The 24242-nt window shown below is 33.8% G+C and overlaps 1 protein-coding gene across 1 annotated transcript in view; it reads right to left on the reverse strand.

Annotated features, from left to right (window-relative positions):
• ACTR3 (actin related protein 3) overlaps positions 1-24242 on the reverse strand; it is a 54380-nt gene that overhangs the window by 17164 nt on the left and 12974 nt on the right. Inside the window, exons 2-6 of the mRNA XM_019731127.3 lie at positions 17044-17099; positions 13192-13316; positions 6871-6981; positions 3454-3549; positions 1945-2052 (exon numbers count right to left, since the gene is read on the reverse strand). Coding sequence (XP_019586686.1) covers positions 1945-2052; positions 3454-3549; positions 6871-6981; positions 13192-13316; positions 17044-17099 — 496 coding nt within the window. The remainder of the gene's footprint in view (positions 1-1944; positions 2053-3453; positions 3550-6870; positions 6982-13191; positions 13317-17043; positions 17100-24242) is intronic.

Below are 24242 nucleotides of genomic sequence, written 5' to 3' on the forward strand. Positions count from 1 at the left end.
AAGATATGTGAAGAAATAATGGACAAAAACTTTCAGATATCATGAAAACTACAAATCCATAGATCCAAGCAGCTCAATGAACCCCAGAGGAAACAAAGAAAACCACATTTAGGTACATTACGATCAAATTACTGAAACCTAGTGAACTAGAAATATATAAGAAGAATATTGTGAAGGTAGCCCGACCAATGTTTCGCAACATTACATTCAAAGGAACAAACACTGAAGTGATAACAGACGTATTTTCAGAAACAAACCAAGCCAGAAGACAGTAGAACTACATCTTTATAATACTGAAAGGAAAAAAAAATTGTCAACCTAAAATTCTACACCAAGTAACAGTATCTGACAAAAGGAAGGCAAAATAAAGACTTTTTCAAAGGATGCACATAAGTTGAAAGAATTCATAGCCAGCAGATCAGCAGTGTAAGAAATATTAAAGGCCATCACTCAGGCATAAGGAAATGATGATAGATGGAAATATGGACCTTCACAAAGCAATTTAAAGCACTGAAAATGGTATGTGGGTAAATATAAAAGAATTTATCTATTTTTCAAAATCTCTTTTCAAGATGACTATTTGCTACGAGCTGACTTGTGTCCTGCCCCTCCCAAAATTCTTATGTTGAAGTGCTGATCCCTAATACTTCAGAATGTGATTGCATTTGGAGAGAGGGTCTTTAAAGAGATAATTAAGTAAAAATGAGGTGATTAGAGTGGGCTACAATCCAACATGACCAAAGTTCTTAAACGAGCAGCTTAGTACACACACACAGAGGAAAGTCTATGCGAAGACACATGGAGAATAAAGCCATCTATAAGCCAAATAAGAGGCCTCAGAAGAAATCAACTCTGCCAACACCTTTTATCTTCCATCTCTGTGAAAAAACTAATTTTCTACTGTTCAAGCCATCCAGTCTGTCGTACTTTGTTATGGCAGCTCTAGCAAAATTAATACACTACTTACAATGAAACAAATTAATAATGTACTATTGAGTTATAACATGTAGAAGTAAAATGAATGACAATGACAGAACATACCAAAAAAGAAGTACACTGTTGTATGATTTTTATTTATGTAATAGTTGAATATTTGTAATCAGACTGTGATAAGTTGAGGATGTTTACTATAAACCCTAGAGCAATGACCACCAAAAACAAGCAACTGACAATAATAAAAATGTACAGCATAGTTAGTCAATAAAGATATAATGGAATTATTCTTAAAAATCCATTAATTCCAAAGAAAGCAAGAAAATAATGATGAGTATAAATTTGAGTAGTCATTCTGAATCTATGAGGCACAAAAAAAAAACCTCATTTGTCATTAAGATTAGAAGCACAAAGGTCTTGGCAGAAAAATGCTCAAATAATCCAATCTGATGAATTTTTCTTAGTATGCTTTACTAAATTCAAGCCACAAATCATAATCATATCTTGAGTTTTTATTTAAAAAAAAATGATTCCTCCTAAGTCATTAATGGCCATGTGCTTGCTTACAACTAATAGCTATTTAGTTAACCTACGCACCCTTCTGTTAATTAACGGTAAGAGAGACTATCAACTGGCTAACACATACAAAGACACATCCAAACTGGAAAACAGAATTCCATGTTTAAGAAAAGAAAGTCATACATAGTTCCACTCCTAACATGCCAATTCATCATTTCCTAATTAGAAATTAGAAGCAAAATATTTCTAATAATTTTCTAATTATTTTCTGATTAGAGAACAAACCTACAGCAAAAGAAACATTTTGGAACTTGTTTATAAACTTTTAACAATAACTTGAGCAAAATATAGCTATAGCTGAACAAATGGCCAAATTATAGCAAATTTTTAAAGTGTAATATTTAAGTTTTTAAAAAGTGGTATTAATTCATATAATTTAACTTGGCCAGAGGTTATGTGATGTCCTGTTCAGTAATTTTAAAATATCCTTACCACAGGAATGACATGAGTGACACCGTCTCCACTGTCTATTACCGTACCGGTCAATGTTCTTTCTCCTACTTGTCTTGAGGTCCAGGAAGCAGCTAAGGCAAGAACAGCCTTGAACAAAATGAAATAAGACAGGCAGAAAAAAAAAAAAAAAAAAAAAGACAGAGTTAAAAGGAAAACAGTATCTTACTGGAATACTTTATTCAATTTTAAACACAGAAACATAGTATCTCTGGAAAGAAAATGCACACAATTAATTTACATTATGCAATCAAATTTTCACATCCTACATTTCACTAAGATAAACTTATAGACATATATTTTCTTTTAGGGGCATTATTTATAAATATTCCATATTTCAGGGAGGGCCATTTTTCTTCTAAAGTCAAAAAAATGGAAGACTAAGGAGAAATGGTACAGTACTAAAATTGCTAAGATTTAAACTATGTTTATATGGGATAGCCTATTACAAACAAAGAAGGTAGAGAAGCAAACAACCAATCACTCAACCACAAGAATTATTCTATTCATAGATGGCTATAAACAAGTATCACTCTTGTAAGATTAGCTCTAATTTTTCTAAATGTAACATGCATTTAGGAATATGTAACACGTCATTTATCCACAGAAAAAGCCAATGCATACTTCCAAATACTGTGATTTAATTAGGAAACAAAGTTGATATTTTTCTATGAAAAATCTTGGTGTGGGCAATAAAGTCTTTAAAAAAAAGTTTGCAAATTAAGAAATTAACATAGCTAGTTCATTTTTTTTAAATATAAATTTAATATAATCCAAATCTCAAATAAGATACATGACTAATAATTAAAAATAGAGCTAAACTGGCTTTATCTACATGCAATATAATAGCTAAAAGGGATCTAAAAAGATATCTAGGCCAACCTCCATTTTTAACACAGGATCACACCATATATCATTGTGAGCTAACAGAACTATACAATAGTTTATATACTTATTAAGCATTTGTGAATATGCCATGTATCACATTTACTATGGGGTTAAAAAATAAGAGGTGAGTTCTGATCTTCAAGGATGGGGCAGAAGCTGTTTTATACAGACATATACACAAATTAAGTGAAATAAAAGCCAACAAGGATTTATGATATATGGGATACAGAGGGACACAAAGGAGGTGGTCAAATGTACCAAGTAGTAAAGCAATCAAAACAGACTATAAAAAAAGGACACAATGAATGTTACATGGATAAATGAATACACATATATGTCTTGACATGGAATAAACGGTAAGTATTCTCTTATTTCTGTCCTATGAAAGGCCTTGAATTATCCAAAAACCGTTAACTTATTTTCTTTAACATTTCTTTTGCTGAGTAAATAACTCCATTTACTATAACACAATTTCTAAATTATTAATTCAGGAGAGAACTATGATATACTTTCACATTATGAAATATAAATATATTTAAAGAGTGAATTAAACCAGGTTAAAATTTAAGAGTCAAGTTTATCTTGACTTATAAACTTGGTTACCTGCACAGCAATGTACAAGCCTGGAACATTGAAGGACTCAAACATTATTTCAGCAGTATATTCCCTGTTTTCTGGAGTATTCAGTGGAGGTTCAGTCTATTAAATTGAATAACATTTTAAATAAACACTATCAGATTATTTTAAAAACTTCATACACAATTTAAAATGAGAAATAATTTCAAAGTCATTAAACTTACACAAAGACCAAAGAAAACCTATAGAGAACTCAAACAAATCTATACATATAAGAAAACAATATGGTTATTCACATTAAAAAAAGAAAAGAAACTGAACTCCTATGTCACACCACTTATAAGGATTAAACGTTGAGAAAGGGCAGGAGGGAGGGAGAAAAGGAGGAGACCCAGTCAAATCACCTTTAAACATGGTAATGACAGACTTTGGGCAAAATACCAATGCTATTTGCTAGTGGGAAGAATCCTCATCTATGCAATGTTTACAGCAGGATGTACCTGGTCTGCCTACAATTATAGTAAATAAGCCAAGATTCTACAAATAGATGGCATAGCTTACTGGAAAATGTTATGTAAGTTACAAAACTGTTAAGAGTATAAAATGGAAATGTTTGAACAGTTCTCTTCAGTTTCAGTTATGTTGCTGAATACACCACTTAGAAACCTCAGGGTTAAGTCTGAGGCAAGAAATAACCTAGGATCCTGGACTGCATGTTTCGCCTATGCCTTATGATTATTTAAATCATTTAAATTATTAAAGTTTGAAACTGGGTAAAGACCTCTGATTCTTATGAGTCTGATTTGACAATCCAATCCTTGTTGTTATCTCAAGTATTTAAACTTCAAAGGCAAAACTTTTAAACTTAAGAAATACAGAATTACCTTTTTGACCTTGAGTAAGGCATGATTCCTTAAATTTAAAGAGCACAAATTGCCCAGGGAAAGAATGATAAAACTTGAATTCATCACAAATTAAATCTTTTTTAGAAGTTTAAAAGACACTGTAAAGAAAATTATTTAAAAAACACACACACAAAAACGAAACACTAACCAGGAGGAGACGTTTTCCACACGTAAAACCTTCAATAGCTAAACTGCCTGATAGGTTTAAAACTATTTAGAAGAGTTCAGGAATTATGTTTAAGAGTATGGAGATACTTAGTAATACGTACATACAAAATTAAGCAAACTAAAAACCCAAAGCAGAACTATGAACTCCAAGACAGAGTTCTACATAAAATAATCAGAATATTTCACAAAGAAAACATACAAATAGCTAATAAGTACATGAAAAAGTGCTTAATGTGATTAGTCATCAGGAAAATGCAAATTAAAACCAATATGAGAAATCTTGCCCACCCACCAGAATGGCTAAAATTAAAAAGATTGACACACCAAATGTTGGATAAAATGTAGAACCAAATTGCAAATACATTGTTGGTGGGTGTGCAAAAAGGTACAACCCCTTGGAAAAAGTTCTGAAAGTTTCCTATAAAACCAGTCATGCTCCTACCCTATGACCCAGCGATTTCATATCTAGATATCTACACAAGAGAAATGAAAACATATCCACAAAAAGACCTGAATAAGAATGTTCACAATAGCCAAAATATTCTTAATGGTCAAAAACTGGAAACAGCCCTGGTGATCATCAACAGGGAAATGGCGTGTGAGGCATATTCATACAATAGAATACAACCAGCAACACAAAGCAACATGTTACCGGTATATACAACAACATGAATGAATCTCAAGATTATACTAAGTGAAGTCTTATCAAAGAGCCTATCTTGTATGATTCCAATTTATGAAACTCAAAAGTAGGCAAAATCTGTGCTGGAGAAAATCAGAACAGTAGCTGCCTCTAAGGCATGGGGACAAGAATTAACAAGAAAAGGGCATGAGAAAACTTTCCAGAAGGAATGCTCTCTTTCTCTTGATAAGGGTTTAGGTTACACAGATGTATGCATCTGTCAAAATCAGGGGATGGACAAACTACACCATTCATCCCATAGGCCAAATCCGGCCTACCCCGTTTCTGTAAATACAGTTTTATTGGAACACAACCATACCCACTCATTTAAGTATTATCTACGGCTACCTTCCTGCTGTAAGAGCAGAGCTGAGTAGCTACAACAGACACCATAATGCCTACAAGCCAAAAATATTTGCTGTCTGGTCCCTTAGAGAAAGTTTGCCAATGCCGGATCAAAACCCATAGAATGGTAGGATTAAGATTTACGCATTTTATAGCGTGTAATTTTTCTATTAAAAAAATAAACACTGTAAACAAATATGAATTCTAGTCAATGATGTATGTGTACACTAAACTATTTAGGGGTGAAATGACTCCATCTGCAACTCATTTTGAAGTGATTAAAAAATAAGATGGAGTGATGGATGGATAACACGATAGATGTCATAAAGCAATTATAGTAAAATTAATCATTGAGTCTAATTTGTGGGTGTTCACTGTATTTTCAACGTTATGTTTATAGTCCAGCTATAAATAATACAGATGTACCTAGTTTTACTGAGCTTCACAGATGTGTTTTTTTGTGGGGTTTTTTGTTATTGTTTTTTTTTACAAATTAAGGCAAGACGCTCAACCAGCAAAAAGATTACAACTCGCTTTATTACAGTAGTCTGGAATCGAACCCACAATATCTCCAAGGTATGCCTGTATCTACAAACTGCCATAATATAAAATATTGATTTAACCAAAAACTATGATATAACTATACTACACGGAGGAGGAGAAGATAGGGATTTCGTGTTAAGGAAGGGGGGATAAAAGGAAAAGAAGAAAATCCTCATCTTTCCTGCTAGATAGTAGAGAGTGTCTAATATTTAAAAAACAAACAAAAACTAGAATATATTGTTCAAATTTATAAAACACTACTACTCAGAAAAACTCTAAAAATTTTAAATGTTTGCCTCTGGAGAATATGAATCAAGGGTTGGGAGAAATGAGAAGGGCAGTGCTATTTTTTTGTTTTAAATCTTACAGCATTTGATTTTTTTAAGCTATGAATAAAGCTATGCTTTGGTTAAAAAAAGAGTTTAAAAATTAAGTTATATTGCACTTTTGCTACCAAGAATTACAAATGAAATAATAATCAGACTAGCTCTTTAAAAAAAACGGAAGTGTCATGTTTCCAACTTTTTTCTGAACCTTATTTACTACTGCTATAATAAAGATTACATTTTAATTACCAAAAGAACTTCTTAAGTGACTAAATTTTGGTGCTTCAACATACTACTCCTCTATGGGAACTCAGAACTGGATGGTCTTAAAAGATGATAGAGCTTTCTAACAAAGTCTTTTAGACATATGACAGTTTAATAAACAATAAAGTATGTCCTGGTGAGTACAGATCTGATGAAAACAATTCTCATTTTCTTCAAAGGTTTCCTCAGTGAAATTACAATTTGTACTTACCAAAAGAAAATAATGGTCTTCAGGTTCTGCCCTTAAATATTTAAAGATCACTTGTTCCATAAACCTTTCCATCAAGTCCCAATCTTCAACTATACCATGGCGGATTGGCCACTATTAAAACAAAAAATAAAACACAAATTAAATCTTAGTAATATCAATAATAAATAAATCTACCAAAACTTTAAATCCCAGTGGAAATGAGATCATTAGTGGATATCAGATGACGATAGCATTGCTTTGGTGTGATAATTATACTGTAGATCTTTCTTAGGAGATGCATACATAACTATTTAGAGATAAATAAAATTATTTCTACAACATATTTTCAGATGGTTCAATTAAAAAAAAATATAATGCAAACATGTCAAAAATGTAAAAAATTGTAAATTTTCAGAAATCCAGAAAGACCATTGTACTGGTCTTTCTGGATTTCTGAAAATTTTGTAATAATGGGAAAACTTAACCCATTAAAATTAAGCCTATAAAAATTATAGTTTATTACAATTTCTTATTTTCTAATTTTTAGCTCTTTCACAAATATTTGTTGTGTGCCTAATATATAAAGCACAGTTGGTAAGTGTATAGCAAGAATAATCATAAATTAGCATGTAAAATTTTATAAGAAAAGTTGTAAACATTTGTACAGAACCATGCTTCCAAAACTGAGCCCCAGGGTACTGCAGCAAATTCACAGAGACAACACAAAGTATTTTAAATTTTCCAGGAAAATACAGTGATACTCAAAATCAGTTCAACACTGCATATCTACGAGTTCGGGGCTGTTAGTTTCAACATTAGGTCATACTATATTCCTTTCAATAACATCTCTTCTTTGAGAACCTGGGTTGCCAGCAGGTGCTATAATAAAAACCACGTACCTCCCCTAAAAAACCCATGTAAAGTAAGAAATGATCGTGGTGATATGCAATCTGATTCCAGGTGCAAGAAACTGTGAAGTGCCTACAAGGCACATGCATCCCAATAGTAACTGTGATTATTTAACAATTAAATAAAAATATTTTCCTTTCAAATAAGTGTCTTTTTTTCTCAAACGGCTACTAAGTTGCTTAGACCTAGCTACTTAATAAGCAGAACTGTTAGATGTTTCTTTTGGTCTAGATAGCACTACAAAAAATCTTACTGAGACACTAAAGGCACTGAGAAAGCTTGTGAATCTCTGCAATAAAATACAGTTCCACAACACACATAACTAACAAAAGATTAGTATTCCAAATATATAAAGAATTCCTTAAATAAGCAAACAAAAATTTAGGCAAAAAAGTTTAAATATATACAGAGGGTACCAAAAAAATGTATACACATTTTAAGAAAGGAAAACTACATCGATACCAGTAAAAAAAGATGAATACAAGTCACGTTTGACTCCCGCAATTACAAGAGGTGCTCAAAGTGGTTACCATCAGCGTCCAGACACTTCTGATTACGGAAAACGACTGCTTGAACAACACTGACCAGTGTCCACTTGTATACACTTTTTTGGCACCCCCAGTATATAACAAAGAAACAAACAAAAATATATAGTTCTATGTACATAGTATATACTCAGTACCTAAGGCTGAAAGAAAAAGTAAACACCTTGCAGTCATTTACTCAATCATTAAACCTCTTACCTATTAATCCCTAAAATCCACATCTCACCCTAGCCTTCCACATACTTTTTAAGGCATTATACTATGACTTCTACTCCTCGTTTAAGTTAATAAAAAAACATACTTTACTACATCATTCATTTTAGTACATTATTGGAAGTGCACATATTTCAGTGTTCTAAGTGTTATTTTATGATGCACCTATTGTGAATCATTGGCACAGATGCTAAGGTTCACTGGCACAAATGAACCTCCTGCCCACAAGAAACTCAGTCTAGTGGAAGAAATAGATGCAAATATTACAGTGTACGTTTTTAAAGAAATAAAGTACCCAGGACAAGATGACGAACTTGGCTTCTGAGGGAAAACAAGAAGGCTCATATTCCTATATGACTGAGGTGGTCATATCTAAGCTGAGTCTTAAAGGAGCAACCTTGTCGATTTTGTTTTCTTGGAGGAGTGGCAGGGAAGAACATGTAGATAGCAAATAGAAAAACATACATACAAAGACAAACACTGCATAATATACAAACACTGCACTTATCAATGAGAAATATGTGTGACAAAAGGGTTGGGGAAAGGGATGCAGAGAGAGAGAGATTGGTTCTGGATTAAGGGGACCAGATTCTCAAAAAATATATTTACCTTGTATTTGGGTTTTATTCTCTAAGAAACGGGGCACCAGTGGGAATTGCTAAGCAGGGGAATGTTAAGCATGGCTTTGATTTTTTAGGAAGAATAGTATAGCAGCATTGGGAAAGCTAAAATAAATCTTTAAAACAACCAAGAAAGAGAGAATAAGAGCACGCACTGTGGTATGAATGATCTTAGGCCAGATTCAAACTTTCTATTAATAGGTGAGAAAATTCTCAAAGATATCAATAGGTTCCTAGTTTTGAAGTCAGGATGGAGAAACTCTATTAATCAAGACACAAAAGTTGTGTTTTGTCTTGTCTTGGAATAAGCAAGGGTGGAGTATATATAATCAATTTTGTATATATAATAAATACTAAACTTGAGAGCCAGGTAGGAGTAGGTAGTTAACAGTAGGTGGCTGGAAATGTGGCCAAGGAATTGGAAATAGAGATTCAGGTGTGGCTGTAGACAAAGGAGTAAATGGATTACCTAGAGAAAGTATTTAATGAACAAATAAAAGAGAACCAAGGACAATACCTGGGAAATATTAACATACGAGTAGTGGACAAAAGAGGAGGAATCAGTGACAACAGGGGTGTAAAAAAACAGTAACAAATAAAAAGAACAGTTCATGTTAGGAAAAAAAAGACGGATGAAGACTGTTACAATTACATGTAACAGAGAGCATAGTAAATAATTTGAGACGATACACACACACACACACACACACACACCTTTAGATTTTATGCCCCATTATTTTGACTATTCATATTTCCTTTTGTCATTCTATCTACCAACACCCAACTCAGCAGGACTCTACTCTAAACTTGCCTATACACAGAATACAGATTGTACTGAAGAAACACACATAACTGGGTTAAGAAAACTAAGCATTCATAATCACTACTCTCAAATGCACCTAACTTTGCCTGGCAAGCCTTTGTCTCTCTACTCTGTTCATCTTTATTCTCCACAATAATGATTTTAAATGTTCTCCGTATCACTCAGATCTCACCTTCTCCCACTATTCCCAGGGAAGCAGAGATAACGTTACTATGTATTTCACAGAGAAAGTAGAAGCCAACAGGCAGGAATCTCTTCACCAAATCTATAAAGCGGATTCCATATTTACTTTTTTTTTATGATATATGAGATATTCCCAATTTCAATTAGATCATCCATGCTTTGGATCCCTCCTTCTAGCTTTCTCAGACACCTGGGTTAACTCCATCTTTCCTGCTAACTTTAATTTTTTCTAATGACTCTTTCACAATACCATTTAAACATCTTTTCTATCTTAATCCCACATCTTGTCTCTTCATCTATCTCTCCCTCCCAATCACAGCTAAATTCTCAATGAACATTACTATCTTTTTTTCCTGGCCTACCATTCAAATCCAAACTATTGTAATCCAGCCTCACTATTCTTTCAATACTATTCTTATTAAGGTTAGAAATGACATCCTTGTAGCTAAAGACAGGCTCTAGCTGATCTCATAACTTAGCAGCATTCCATGCTGTCTATCCCTCTTTCCTGTTTACTCCATCCTCTAACCATGCCTTTTCAGCCTCCTTTGTAAACTTTTCCTCCTCTATCCAAACCTAAATGGGGCACTGATCAGGCTGTCCTAGGCCTCTTCCTTGATATATAAACTCCTGTAGGTAATCTCATCCTTTCCATAGGTAACTGATACCTTCCAAATATTTACCCCCAGCTCTGTCTTGTTTGAGCTCCAAAAGCCAAACAGTTATCTAACAATATAGCAGATGTTTCCCAGATACCTGAAACACAACTTGTTAAAAACTAAACTTATCCTCTCTTCTCTACACCACCACAGTCAAAAGCGTTTCTCCTTAAATGTTCTTAATCTCAAGAAATAAGGGGCAAGGAAACTATCCAGGAGCTGGGAATTATCCTCAACTACTATGTACAGATTACCACCAATATCTTGTTAATCATTCCGTTACTCCTTAAATATCTACTTTTCCAAAAGAAAATTTTTTTTAATTTTTATACTTCTAGATTTATCTATCATTTTACAACAACAAAAAAAGTAAATATCGAAAGCAGAAATGACAAAGATATAATCATCAGAATCCAGAATATGGGACATTTAACAAGACAAATATCCAATTTTCCCCATTTATGTATGGCAACACACACACGAAGCACCTATAGATGAAGAGACTTATCAACCAAATCCAGTGAGTAAACCTTGTTTGAATCTTGATTCAAACAGATTAACCAATAATCATGGAAATTTGAGCACTGACTGTATTTTAGATAACATTAAGAAATTGCAGACTGTATTGAGGTATGGTATCTATATTTTTAAAAGTCCTTATTTTTAAGAGATAAGTATTTGTAGGTAAAATAACATCTGGGTTTACTTTAAAATAATTATTGGGGGTGGGGGGGTTACAGATAAAACAAGGTTGGCCACAGATGGGTACCTGGGTGTCCATTACATTCCAGTCTCCACTTTTATGTGTCAGGTTTTCCATGATAAAGTTAAACGTGCACACACAATGTCATTTCTCTGTATCCCCACTGCCATCTCTGAGGTCCAAGTCACTAACATTCCTTGCCTTGGCTATTACAATAGTCTGGTCTGTCCAAAATGATACTGTGTCCCCAAATATTAAAAACAGCCAATACATATTGAGTGTTCATTATGTTCAAAGCACCTTAACAACTGCTTTATATCATTATCTCATTAAACCTCCCAACAATCTTAAAGTACTAATGATATCTCTATTTTACAGATGAAGAAAAAAACTCAGAAAGGTCAAGTTACTGAGTGATATCACAGAGCTACAAAGTGGCACACCCAGAATTCCAGCCCAAGCAGACAGACTTCAATCACTAACACTATTTCTCTGCTTAAATTCATTAATGTTCCCCAAAGGACAGAGTTAAATTCTTTTCACAGCTTAACAACACTCTCAACAATCTTATCCTGGCCCACCTGTCCAGCCCCCTCACTTCTTTCCACCTCATTCTCTATGCTTCAGGCACATTGGTCGTCAGTTCCAAGTTCCTTTATACTTTAAAGTCTTCCTAAATATTGGAGTCTCTGCCTACAACAACCTTGCCTACACAATTCACCCAGCCAACTGCTAGTTTATCCTTCAACTCTCAGCTTAAAAGATTTCCTCCTCACAGACTTTCCTGAGTCCATAAACTAGGTGAGCTACTCCCGATATATACTCCTGAGCATCCTGTACTTTCCTTTTTCTAACACTCGATATTATTTCTTTAATGTCTTCTTTTCTACCACATTATAATAACCTCGACATCAAGATAGCCATTTTTACTACTGCATTTTCAGCATTTAGCTAAGTTTTTACACATGGTAATTGCTCATTAATAAGTAACTTACGAAAAGGGAAGAAATGAGGTACAAATAATGAAATTTGCAAATTAGGCAGTCAATGCCTAAAAATAAGATAATAAAAGTCAGAATAGTGTTTACCTTTTGGTGGGGGTGGGGGGAATAACTGTGGAAATAGGCACAATGAAAGCATTTGGGTTACTAGATTTACTCTATATCCTGAACTCCTATGATTAAAGTCATAAAAAATTTTAACTGTATAATTAGGACTTACCTGTTTTATTATATATAAATTATACCTCAATAAAGAGGAAGAAGAGGGAAGAATAGCAGGGAACAAGAAAAGGAAAAGGAACAAAAAGGGAAAAGAGACCTGCACTTCCAGATGGCATAAGCTTCAAAAAGGAAAGAAATGATGTGAGTTTGAATAACAATGAGAGGGAAATGTCTCTAGATGTGGCAATGTGGAGGTAAGAGAATGCCAATCACATTGGTGGTTCTGAGATTTAGTGAGTATGCAAAAGTAAGTACTGATCACTTGAAGGGGCAAAAATTTTCCTCTTGGAGAAAAAAAAACAATAAAGTTAAAGCAAGGTTGGGAGGGGCTACAGGGAAGAAGAAATTTCCATTGTGATGAGATTAAGGGTATTATACCTATAACTGAATGAAATTCCAAATGGCACAATCACTAATTTGTTTAAAGCAAATGTTATATATTTTTACAAATCATAAAAATATACCTTTGTTGCATATGTGGGTTTTTCTATTGCTTCATCACCAATGAAGAAGTCTAGGTCATCAACACCTTTCATTACCCTTCTCTGAGCTTGATCACCCACTTTTGCTGACTCCTTAATAGCAATACCTTTAAAATAAAAGTTATTTACATGTCAAAAAATTTATTATTTTCAAGTGAAACAAATTATGTAACTTCTACCATTACAAAGTGTTATTAAACAAAACATGATCTAGCAATTTAAACTGTCAAACAAAAGCACGAAGATGGTAAGACACCAATGACAAAATTCATTTAACACAATGAAATCTCAACTTCCTCCCAGAGGCAAGGCCTTAAATGTAAAATGCCAAAAACAGAAGTACTGCTGTAGGAATGTTTCAGTTATATTTTTTTTTAACTATAGTAAAATCTATTTTAATTTGAGCGAAATTGTAATCCCACCAAGTCAAGATATGTTTGATGGTCAATCATAAAGAAAAAAATTGAAAAACACTAACAAATGAAAATAGGAAAATTACAAGGGGAATTTTTTAAAAATAAGCTTTCTCCATATTTCTATCCTATTCTATTACGGACTAGTAATTTAAATATAACAATGATATATGGATCTCTTAAACTTTAATCACATATACAAAAGGAAATTTCAAATCTTTTAGGTAAAACCCGGGACATTCCTCTTAAATATCTTCAAAAATTCAACATACAGTACCAGACCTAAATCTTGTTATATATTTCTTAATTAAGTCATAAATTTCTGAATTCTTCAAGTTAAGCAGTCCATTATTATAACTACCTATAATATCTATATATAATATTTATAATATAAATAAAAATATTAATAGATTACCTGCATACATTTAAGTTAATCTGGCATTCAACTGTTACACATTTATATAATAACAATTATAGCCTTAATAAAGTAGGTAGAAAATACTGAAGAAATTCTAAATCCACAGTCTACTTTTAAATGCTAGAAAGCTTCTCTAGCAATTCATTTATTATGTACACAGACATCCAGATGGCTTACTATAATTTCCTGAAAAACAAAGATATATGAAAATAACTTTGAACCATATCTACAGGCTTTCCAGATCAAATATCCACGCTCATCAGCAGCAATGACTACATCTGCTGATTATAAACATTGCACCTGTAGCATTAAAACTGGCTGGTGAAAAAAACTCTAAAATCAAAAACCTTCTTTTAGTAAGCAAATTAATTTTTAACATGCTCCGATCTCTCATAAAGACAATGAAAACTAAAACTGTGTATTTTGGCAGAGATGAAATAGAGAACGGGTACAGTGATGATGAGAGCCTAGGGTTCAAAAGATCAAGATTATAAGGGTCTCCAAGAAAGACTTAATACAACCACTTAACACAAACAAAACCAAATTTTGCAAAGATGTGAGTGACAAATCAGTAATCTACTGAAAAAAAGTTTAATCACAACATAATGCTTTATAAAAGATTACAAATTAAGAAATTACAAAATCAGCATCCAGCCACCCCTCCGGAAGCTCAGCGCAGCTCGCTGTCTTCAATCTAGTTTTATGGGTTGAACTGTGTCCCCCAAAAAACATATGCTGAAGTCCTAACATCAAAATGTGACCTTTCTGGGAAATAGGGTCTTTCAAGTTAAAATGAGGTTAGAGTAGGCTTTAATCCATTATGACTGATGTCCTTATATATAGAAAGGGGAAATTTGGACACAGACAGCCACACAGAGAAGGAAGACAATGTGAAGAGACAGAGAGAAGACAGCTATGTGATTTCTATATAAGCCAAGGAATACCAAGGATTGTCAGCCAATGCTAAAAGCTAGACAGAGAAGGCAAAGTTTATCCCCGAGAGCTGTCAGCAAGATCATGGCCGTGCTGACACCTTGATTTTGGACTGCTAGCCTCCAGAATTGTAAGTTTCTCTTGTTTTAAGCCACCCAGTTTTTGGTACTTTGTTATGGCAGCCTAAGGAAACTAATACAAGCAAACACAATAGTCTACCATTAAATTCAAATATAACTAAAGTCAAGTACTAGTCCACAAAAATTCTTCTATACTAACTAGTCAGCAACAGAGCCAATATTTGCCATCAAATTCTTAAAATTAACAACAATCAATATACTGATATGTAAGGGTAGGGGGAAAAGAAAAGCAAACCTATCCCTCAGTGTAGACAACAAATATGCATAAAACATAATGAAAAAGACAACAGTATCACCACACTAAGACTATTACAGTCAGATGAATGAGCTATTTCATCAGTGTCACCTAAAATCTGTTCTAGGTGTTAGAGAATTAGACTTAGGTAGTAGCGTAATTTCTTACATAACCAAACCTAAAAAAGTATGCCAAAAGTGTATCAAAAGTGCAAAAGTCAAATAGGTTTGTTTCCAAAAAGTAAAAAACATATACAAAAGCTTCCCTTTTAGGTACAAAACAACTGACCTGTTCATGTCCAATGAGTACCCAACTGAAACTAAAGATCTGCATTTTTTGGCATGTCTAATAATTCCTACCTTGTTCCAACTTCACTGATTTTGAAACCAATTTAAGCTACTTTCACTACTCTCTGCATGTTTATTTTCCCATTTCTTTCTTGCCTTCATAAGTTAGTAAGAATACACAAAAATATTCAAATATACACAAACAGTAGTGTGCAAAAATACTAACTCTCTCAAAATTAAATTTTCTAGGAGTCAGCACCACCAAGCAAAGGCTCAAAAGGTCTGTTATGTGATATGCAAAAGTCTTAATTCTGCATAGGACAAGTAGATCAGAGGTGTTACTACATAACATGCAGAAAGTGAATTGTTTGCAAGTCAAAAGCACAAAAGTATTTCCGTCAAGGACCAGATACATAATCCACATTAACCAATAAGAGCACTAACAAACCAAGTATGAAGAGTATTTTATTTTATTTTATTGGGGAATACTGGGGTACAGTGTGTTTCTCCAGGGCCCATCAGCTCCAAGTCATTGTCCTTCAATCTAGTTGTGGAGGGTGCAGCTCAGCTCACCCTGTTTTCAATCTTTGGAAACAGCTCTCACTGTTTCCAATCTTTAGTTGCAGGGGGCACAGCCCACCATCCCATGCGGGAATTGAACAGGCAACCTTCTTGTTAAGAGCTCACCATCTAACCAACTGAGCCATCCAGCCACCCCTCCGGAAGCTCAGCGCAGCTCGCTGTCTTCAATCTAGTTTTGTAGGGCGCAGCTCACTGGCCCATGTGGGAATTGAACCGGCAACTCTGTTGTTCAGAGCTCACGCTCTAACCAACTGAGTTATCTGGCCGCCCCAAGAGTATTTTCTAAAACCTACTGAAAGTTGATAGTCAGAGAAAATGAAGTTAACAAAAATAGGACAGAACGAAAACACTGTAAGTATGGTTAGAAGATATCAGAAAACAGCTGAAGTTAACATCTCTATAAAGATGAGACGCCTTCCTTATTTTTAAACGGGGCTCTTGTCAGGGAAATCAACAAGCTCAGAGCCTGCAAACAATAATCACATCCACAAACCAAAGGACAGTCTTCATAGGTGTGATGGGGGGTGCACTACTTAAGTTAGTTACAACCACACAGTTAACAACAATATCCTCGAAACAGAAAATTGTTTAATTCAGTTTTGTCTTTACAAAGAGATATTTAGGAGACTTGGTAAATGAAGAGCTACACAGAGAGCTGAAATGAATGGTCAGAGGTACGGAAATGAGGCCACACTTAAATCTTGGCAAACCATGTTTTTAAAGGATTCACTATTACAGTGTGCCAGAAATGATTCTCTCTTTTACTTTAATTATTAAGAAAAAGATCTTTAAATCAGTTTATTTGTGGTTTAAAAGAAATACTTACAGGAAGGGATAATAAACTGTGGTTCTGTATTTCCAGCATATCCTAGTTTTGTATATCTGCAAAACAAAAAGAATTTTATAAGGATATCACTAATATCTTAGCAATTATAAATTTAATTCTTAGATTTCCATTATTTTGAAGTGAGATTACATTGTGAGTAATTCATATATAAAATTCCATAGCTTTAAATTCATTCAAACATCTCTACTCTCAAAATTATAAATACCCATAGCTTTTAACCAGAAATTCCACTTTCAGAAATTGATCCTACAAGGATATTCATACATGTGTGTAAAGAAATAACAAACAAGGCAACGTTATTCTACATAAATATGTATATAGATGTATATACTGCATTTTTTTTGCTACAACCTTGCTGATATTAGCAAATGACTGGAAATAACCTAAATAACTATCAAATGAGAAAATAAATATGTTAAATTTATACTGTGGAATATTATGTAGCTATTAAAACAGAGATTGAAGAAGCTCTTTATGTCCTGATATGGAACAATCTCCAAAATGTATTGTTAACTGAACAAAGCAAGGTACATAACAATGTTTCAAATATTCTATATTTGCATAAAAGGGAAGGGGTAAGAACATATAAAATATAGTTGATTGTATAGACACAGACCAGCATTAAGAATATAAGGAAGTCAGTAATTTTAGTTGTCTCCAGGGAAGGGGACTGGGTAGGTGAGGAGATTTTTATTGCATATCATTTCATACCATTTGAATGCAATACTATTCAAAATTAACTATACTTTTTTTAAATGTTTTGCCACAGTGGATTCAGCCTATATTCTTACAATAACAAAATAATAACCACCATGATGATTAGAAATTATAAAGCTGAGAATAACAAGCAGCACACACTTAGGAGACAGCTGGGCACTTTTGGGCTGTGTGGGAAAACCTATTAACTAATGAGCCAGCTTTAAAGAGCAAGTTACAATATTTTATTGTATGATTTCATATTCAGACCCACTGCTAAATAATAGGCAGGTAAACTGCTGTGACATTCTCCTATTCTAATAATATCTACAGAAATATTTGTCTAATATAAAAGGAGGAAAATCTCTTTTGGGGGTATTTGGCCCCAAACTATGTTCAAGAACCTTAAGATTGCCCGATAGACTAAATCATTCGACATAAGGGGAAAACATAAATTGTTCAAAATGTGATACTGCTCTACTGACTAAATCGCTTCAAAGATTTCCCAGTGTCCATGTTTTAAAAAATAAAATTTTTTTGCAAGGTAAAGTAAAGAGCCCTTTAGTATGTGGCTCCTGACAGCCTCCCCAGCAGCCCTAACACCACACAGAAAACCGCTGATGGTTCCTGAGCAGACCGACGCGTTTTATGCCGCAGAGCCACTATTAAACTGTTCTAACTAGAGGAGATGAGCTCCTTTCAACTCTGACTGCAATGTCTAAACTCTTAACTCATGCTGAAAAATTTAGGTTAAGTATCACTGCCTCTATATGAAAACTTTCATAACCTCCCAGAGAGCTGATTACCTCTGCCCGTTTGTGTACAGCATTATTTCATAATAATTCCTAAGTCTTGACTCCCTCATCTGTAAAATAAGTAACTCAAGATTGTTCAAAGTATAAGAGAACAAATTAAAGCACTAAGCACAGCACCTGGCACAGAGTACACATTCAATACATGTCAACTCGAATTATAATTACTCTTTTCATCCACTCTCTCCAAATTTTCCTCTCCTTTAATATTCAGATAAAGGTCATACAGATATCTGAACTTTCAAATGCTTATATTAATGATACAAATTATCCCTCTACCTATAAACCAAAGTCAGTCTGTAGATTTTCAGATTTAGTTCATATCTGATATATTTTTATTACCCTTCCACTGCCCAATTTTTGTATTCTTCCAAATGAGAGTCTCTTATTAATGTGACAACTTCACGTGTAGAACAGAACTCCTGTAATAGATGGATATCAGCATGACTGAACAACTCATACTCCCCTGATCTGCAGACAGAAAAATTAGAACTAATTACTCAAATGCACAAAACCACCATCGACTGATATGGATAACCTGTTCCCACTGAATTCACTGAAACCTAACTGTAACCTGGCTGAAGTAAGAGGGTATCAGTTAAAAGAAACCTGAAAAAAGTAGAGGCTACAGTGGCACTGAGAGGAGCGCCAACAGTGTATTTAGCGTCCCTGGAGGACAACAGGAACTTACTGAGCCTTATGAAAACAAAGACTTCCTTAAAACAAAACAGCCTAAAATTGAGCCACAACACCCTAAAAGTCTACTGTCTGACCAACACTTAGTGGAAGGATTAATAACCTAATCATTCCTTTAGCTAATCCCTCCACTTTTATTCCTATTTGTCATCACAGCAATTCAAGCCATTATACACAACAATACCCTAACAGACAGAAAAGAATGCCTTGCTTCCAATTCTATGACCCCTACAAAAGAGATCAGAATGATCTTAACCCCCAAACCACTGCCTAATTAAAAAATCTTCATATGAGGCTCTACTGCTTATAAAATTAAGTACAAACGTGTTCCCATTTTTACAAAAATGATAAATTGTAAATAGTTCCTAAAGTCCTTTCAGATAAAAAGTTATGATTCTGATTCCTTTAGCTGAATATTAAGGTTCTCCATATGCCCCCAATTGTATTAAGTCTCCCATCATTTGCTTCCATAAACCCAACTCGAAGCATACTCATTTTCCCCTACATGCTCTGCACATTTCCCCTTCAATGTTATCTGTGCTTACCCTGCACGCTCTCAAAAAGCTCTCACCACAACTTAGGACTCCTCCACAAAATGTTTCTTGATCACTTTAACTATCAGTCATCCTCTACTTCAATAAACTATCTCAACCATTTGCTGAACATATACACAAGTCTATATTGTTATTTATGTGTGTAAATATCATCTCCCTAATATGATACTAAGATATTTGAGGTAGAACCCATATTAAAGTAGGAACTCTCTTAAGAAACCATTTAACAAAAATTCACCAGTTTAATCAAAGCTCTATTCCTGGTCAAAATCAAATTCCCTAGCTTGAGCATATTCAGCAATAAATTACTTTCAAAATAAACACCAAAAGAGGTATCTAATTAACTTATTAATACAAAACAGTCAATACATAATCAAAACAAGTATGCTCTTCCCCAAGCACAAAAATAACTACATACAGTATATCAACTGTATGGATATACCATAACATTTAATCACTTTTACTATATTCAAAACACCATAGCAAAATAATTTTCTAAATTTGGAGAGGTGGGGAACAGCCAAATATATTTATTAATGTTTGTAGCCTTGGATTTAAAATTTTTTAAACATTGCAAAAGAACAAAATCACGTCAATTTTAGATACACTAGATACAGATGACTAAATTATAATATTTAATGACTATCACAAAGGACAATATTTTCACCAATTTTTAAGAAATATGATGGGAAATGTCCTAGTTCACTTAACTTTAAAAGTTGCTTAGCCTCTAAAAATTAATTTGGTTCTTCGTTCAAAGAAAAATGCCGTATAGAATACAATCTAAAAAAATAGAGAAAATCATATACGAAAATCTAGAAGACTTGCTGAGTTAAGCTGAACCCTTAAAAAGTCACATTTTTCTCTAGTGGAGACAGAGCTAAGTGCTAGATGAGAAAATAAGAATTTGACTCCTTAAAACCATTCTCTTACACAATTAGCAAACTTGAAATATTGTTTTGAAAAGACTCAAAAATTCAGAAGAATCAAAGTTCAGAAAGTATCTAGAAAATGTCACAAGAGTAAAAAAAATCAGAATATGACTACAGAACTCTCAGACTTAAAAAAAGACATTTTGGTGCTCAGATAAAAACATTTTAATGCTCAAATATGAGCAGAAAACAGACACATTTAAGTAGGGGAAGGAGGAGAGAGAAGAGGAAAAGAGCCTAGGAAGATTTACAGGAACTGAGTCTGAAAGATGTGTCTAAAAGGATGAGCTGGAAAAGTATATTTCCAACCCTTTACATATGAATGCATACAAAATATGGTAATATTTGAAGAAACTGGAGGGGATTTGGATATATCTGTAAGAGGTTTGCTTAAAAACTTTATTTAAATTTTCTTTGTATTATTAGGAAAGATGCAAACAATACACTAAATTTACTGAAAACTTTCAAATAAAAGCTTTTCATATGTAAGCTTCCATTAACCTAACTGAATTCTATCAGTTTTTATACTTGAAATGCCTAATTTGATTAAGACATTTTTACAGTAAACTCCGAAAATTCTTGATAGCCACTATGGAGAAGAAACTGTACAAATAGATGGTAAACAAGGTTCTCTAACTTTTTCTGACTAAAAGAAATTCCTTTCTCACAATTAATTGGCATGTGGTAACTTGAACTCTTTAAACTACAATTTAGATCACAAGGATGTGATCACTTTATTTAAATTAAAAGCTCCTGGTTTTCACTGACACATGCAAAGTTCAAATTTTTTGTAATAATGCAAATAGATTTCAAATCAATCAAACATTCTCATATTAAGAATTTATCTAAGCATACATACGTGTTCCTCTCCTAGTTATGTTGTTTAGAATTAAAACTAATACTGACCAAACATCACAGTGAACCATTTTAACCTTACTTTTTCAAAGTGAACTTTGTTTGAATTCATAAATTCTCTCAGTATACTTTATTTTTTCATAGCCCTTGTAATTTTCTATTAAGTTCTTTTGGGTGTTCAAAAAAGTCATTTATATAATTAAGCAAGCTCAGAAGACAATACATAACCAGATTATACAACACATCTGCAGAAAAGTATCCACACACACATCAAAATCTTTCCAAGATGCCTTCAGCAAAAACTCTTCCTTCAGAAAGCTAGCAGACACTTGGATAACATAGCCTCCCATTAAGTTTTTTAAACATGAAATTAAATAGCTTGGGTTTTTCTTAAATTTACCATATCAATAATGTCATTTAGTGTATTTAGACTTGTGACAAATTTTCACATTTGCAAGCTATTTACTCAAATTCATCTACAGATCTAAGCAGTCCCGATCAAAAACCCAACAATCCTTTTTGCAGAAAGAGAAATATCTATCCTAAAATGTGTATGGAATCTCAAGGGATCATGCCAAAACAATCTTGAAAAATAAGAACAAAGTTGGATGTCTCATGTCTTGATTTCAAAACTTACTACAAAGCTACAGTAACCAAAACAGCATGGCACTGACATACAGACAGAAATATGAGGTGTGATCAAACAATATAGCGAATGTTTAAATAAAAAAATATTACAGTAAAAGACGCACTGCCATTAATCCCCCCTCAAAATACTCCCCCTCGCTTCGAACACACTTATCCCATTGTTCTTGCCAGTTTCTGAAGCAGTTCTGGAAGTCCTCTTTTGTAAGTGTCTTTAGTTGCACTGTCATGGCTGCCTCGATGTCCTGAATCATTTTGACTTTGGGGAAGAGCCAGAAGTCTCACGGTGCCAGATCCAGTGAATAAGGAGGATGAGGACATACAGTAATGTTTTTATTTGACAGAAATTGCCATATACCAGAAGCGATGTATGACACGGAGCATTGTCATCACGATGGAGGATGATTTATGGCACACTTTAAAACACACCTTCTCTCAAATGTGGCTCACACCACACTAAATCGAACAAGCTGAAACTTGTCATACACAGTTACTAAGGTTCCATGTGCTGCTTCCTGTATTAAAGATCCCTGCCTTTCCGTTGGATGGCATTCAGCAGCAGCATTCACCGTATTTTGTGATCACAACGGAAAGGCTCTATGTCACACATCGCAATGAGATTTTACTGTATTAAATTTTTTCAATTTAAATTCACCGTATTTGTTGATCACACCTCATATAAAATAATGGACTAAAATAGAGCCCAGAAATAAACCCTCCCATAGACGGTCAAATGATTTTGACATGGTACCATCACCATTCCAGTGGAGAAAGGACAGTCTTTTCAACAAATGGTGCTGGGAAAACTGGATATCCACAAACAAGTGAATGAAATTGGACCTTTATCTTATAACATACAAAATTTAAGTCAAAATGGATCAAAGACCTACATGTAAGAGCTAAAACTATAAAACTGTTAGCAGAAAAAGGAGGAAAGCTTCATGACACTGGACTTTGCAGTGATTTCTAGGATACGACACTAAGAGAATAGGCAACAACAAAATCGATAAATTGGACCCATGAAAATTAATAACTGTACACCAAAGGACACTATCAACAGAGTGCAAAGGCAACTCATGGAGTGGAAGAAAATGCTTGCAAATCATGTATCTGATAAGGGATTTTCTCCAAAGAAGATAAAGAAAAGACTAATTAATAAACACATGAAAAGATGTTCAATACCATTAATAATTAAGGAAATGCAAATCAAAAACAACATGGGATACCACTTCACACCTATTAGGATGGCTATTACCAGTCCCCAAAAATAAAATAACAAATGTTGGTGAGGATATGAAGAAATTGGAACCCTTCACATGGCTGGTGGGAATGTAAAGCAGTGAGCTGCTGCAGAAAATAATATGGCAATTCTTCAAAAAGGTAAACATAAAATAGTACATGATCCAGCAATGCCATTTCTGTGGATGTACCCAAAAGAACTGAAAGCAAGTACTTGAACGGGTATTTGTACAACAATGTTCACAGCAACATTTTGCATAACAGCCAAAAGGTGGAAGCAACCCAAGAGTCCATTGGCAGAGGAATGGATAAACAAACTGTGGTATATACATACATTGCAACATTAGCCTAAAAAGAAAATTCTGGCACATGATACAATATTGATTAACCTTGAGGACATTATGCTAAGTGAAATAAGTCAATCATAAAAGGTCAAATATTATATGGTCCACTTATGTGCGGTACCTAGAAAAGTCAAATTCAAAGACAGAAAGTAGGATGGGGGTGGGGGGCTGTAAGTGTTTTTTGGGTACAGAGTTTCAGTTTGGGAAGATAAAAATGTTATGAAATGAATGGTGGTTAACAGTTGCATAACAATGTGAACATAGTTAATGCCACTAAACTGTACACTTAAAAATGGTCAAAATGGTCAATTTTATGTTGTATATATTTTACCGCGATAAAAAGAAGCTATTCAAACTTGGTAGCTATCCAGAAGAAAAATTAAATTAGGTAGAACTATGAATATT

This window comes from Rhinolophus sinicus, chromosome 17, assembly GCF_057876585.1.
Source record: "Rhinolophus sinicus isolate RSI-liver-muscle chromosome 17, RSI-T2T, whole genome shotgun sequence".
In the NCBI taxonomy this organism is placed as follows: Eukaryota; Metazoa; Chordata; class Mammalia; order Chiroptera; family Rhinolophidae; genus Rhinolophus; species Rhinolophus sinicus.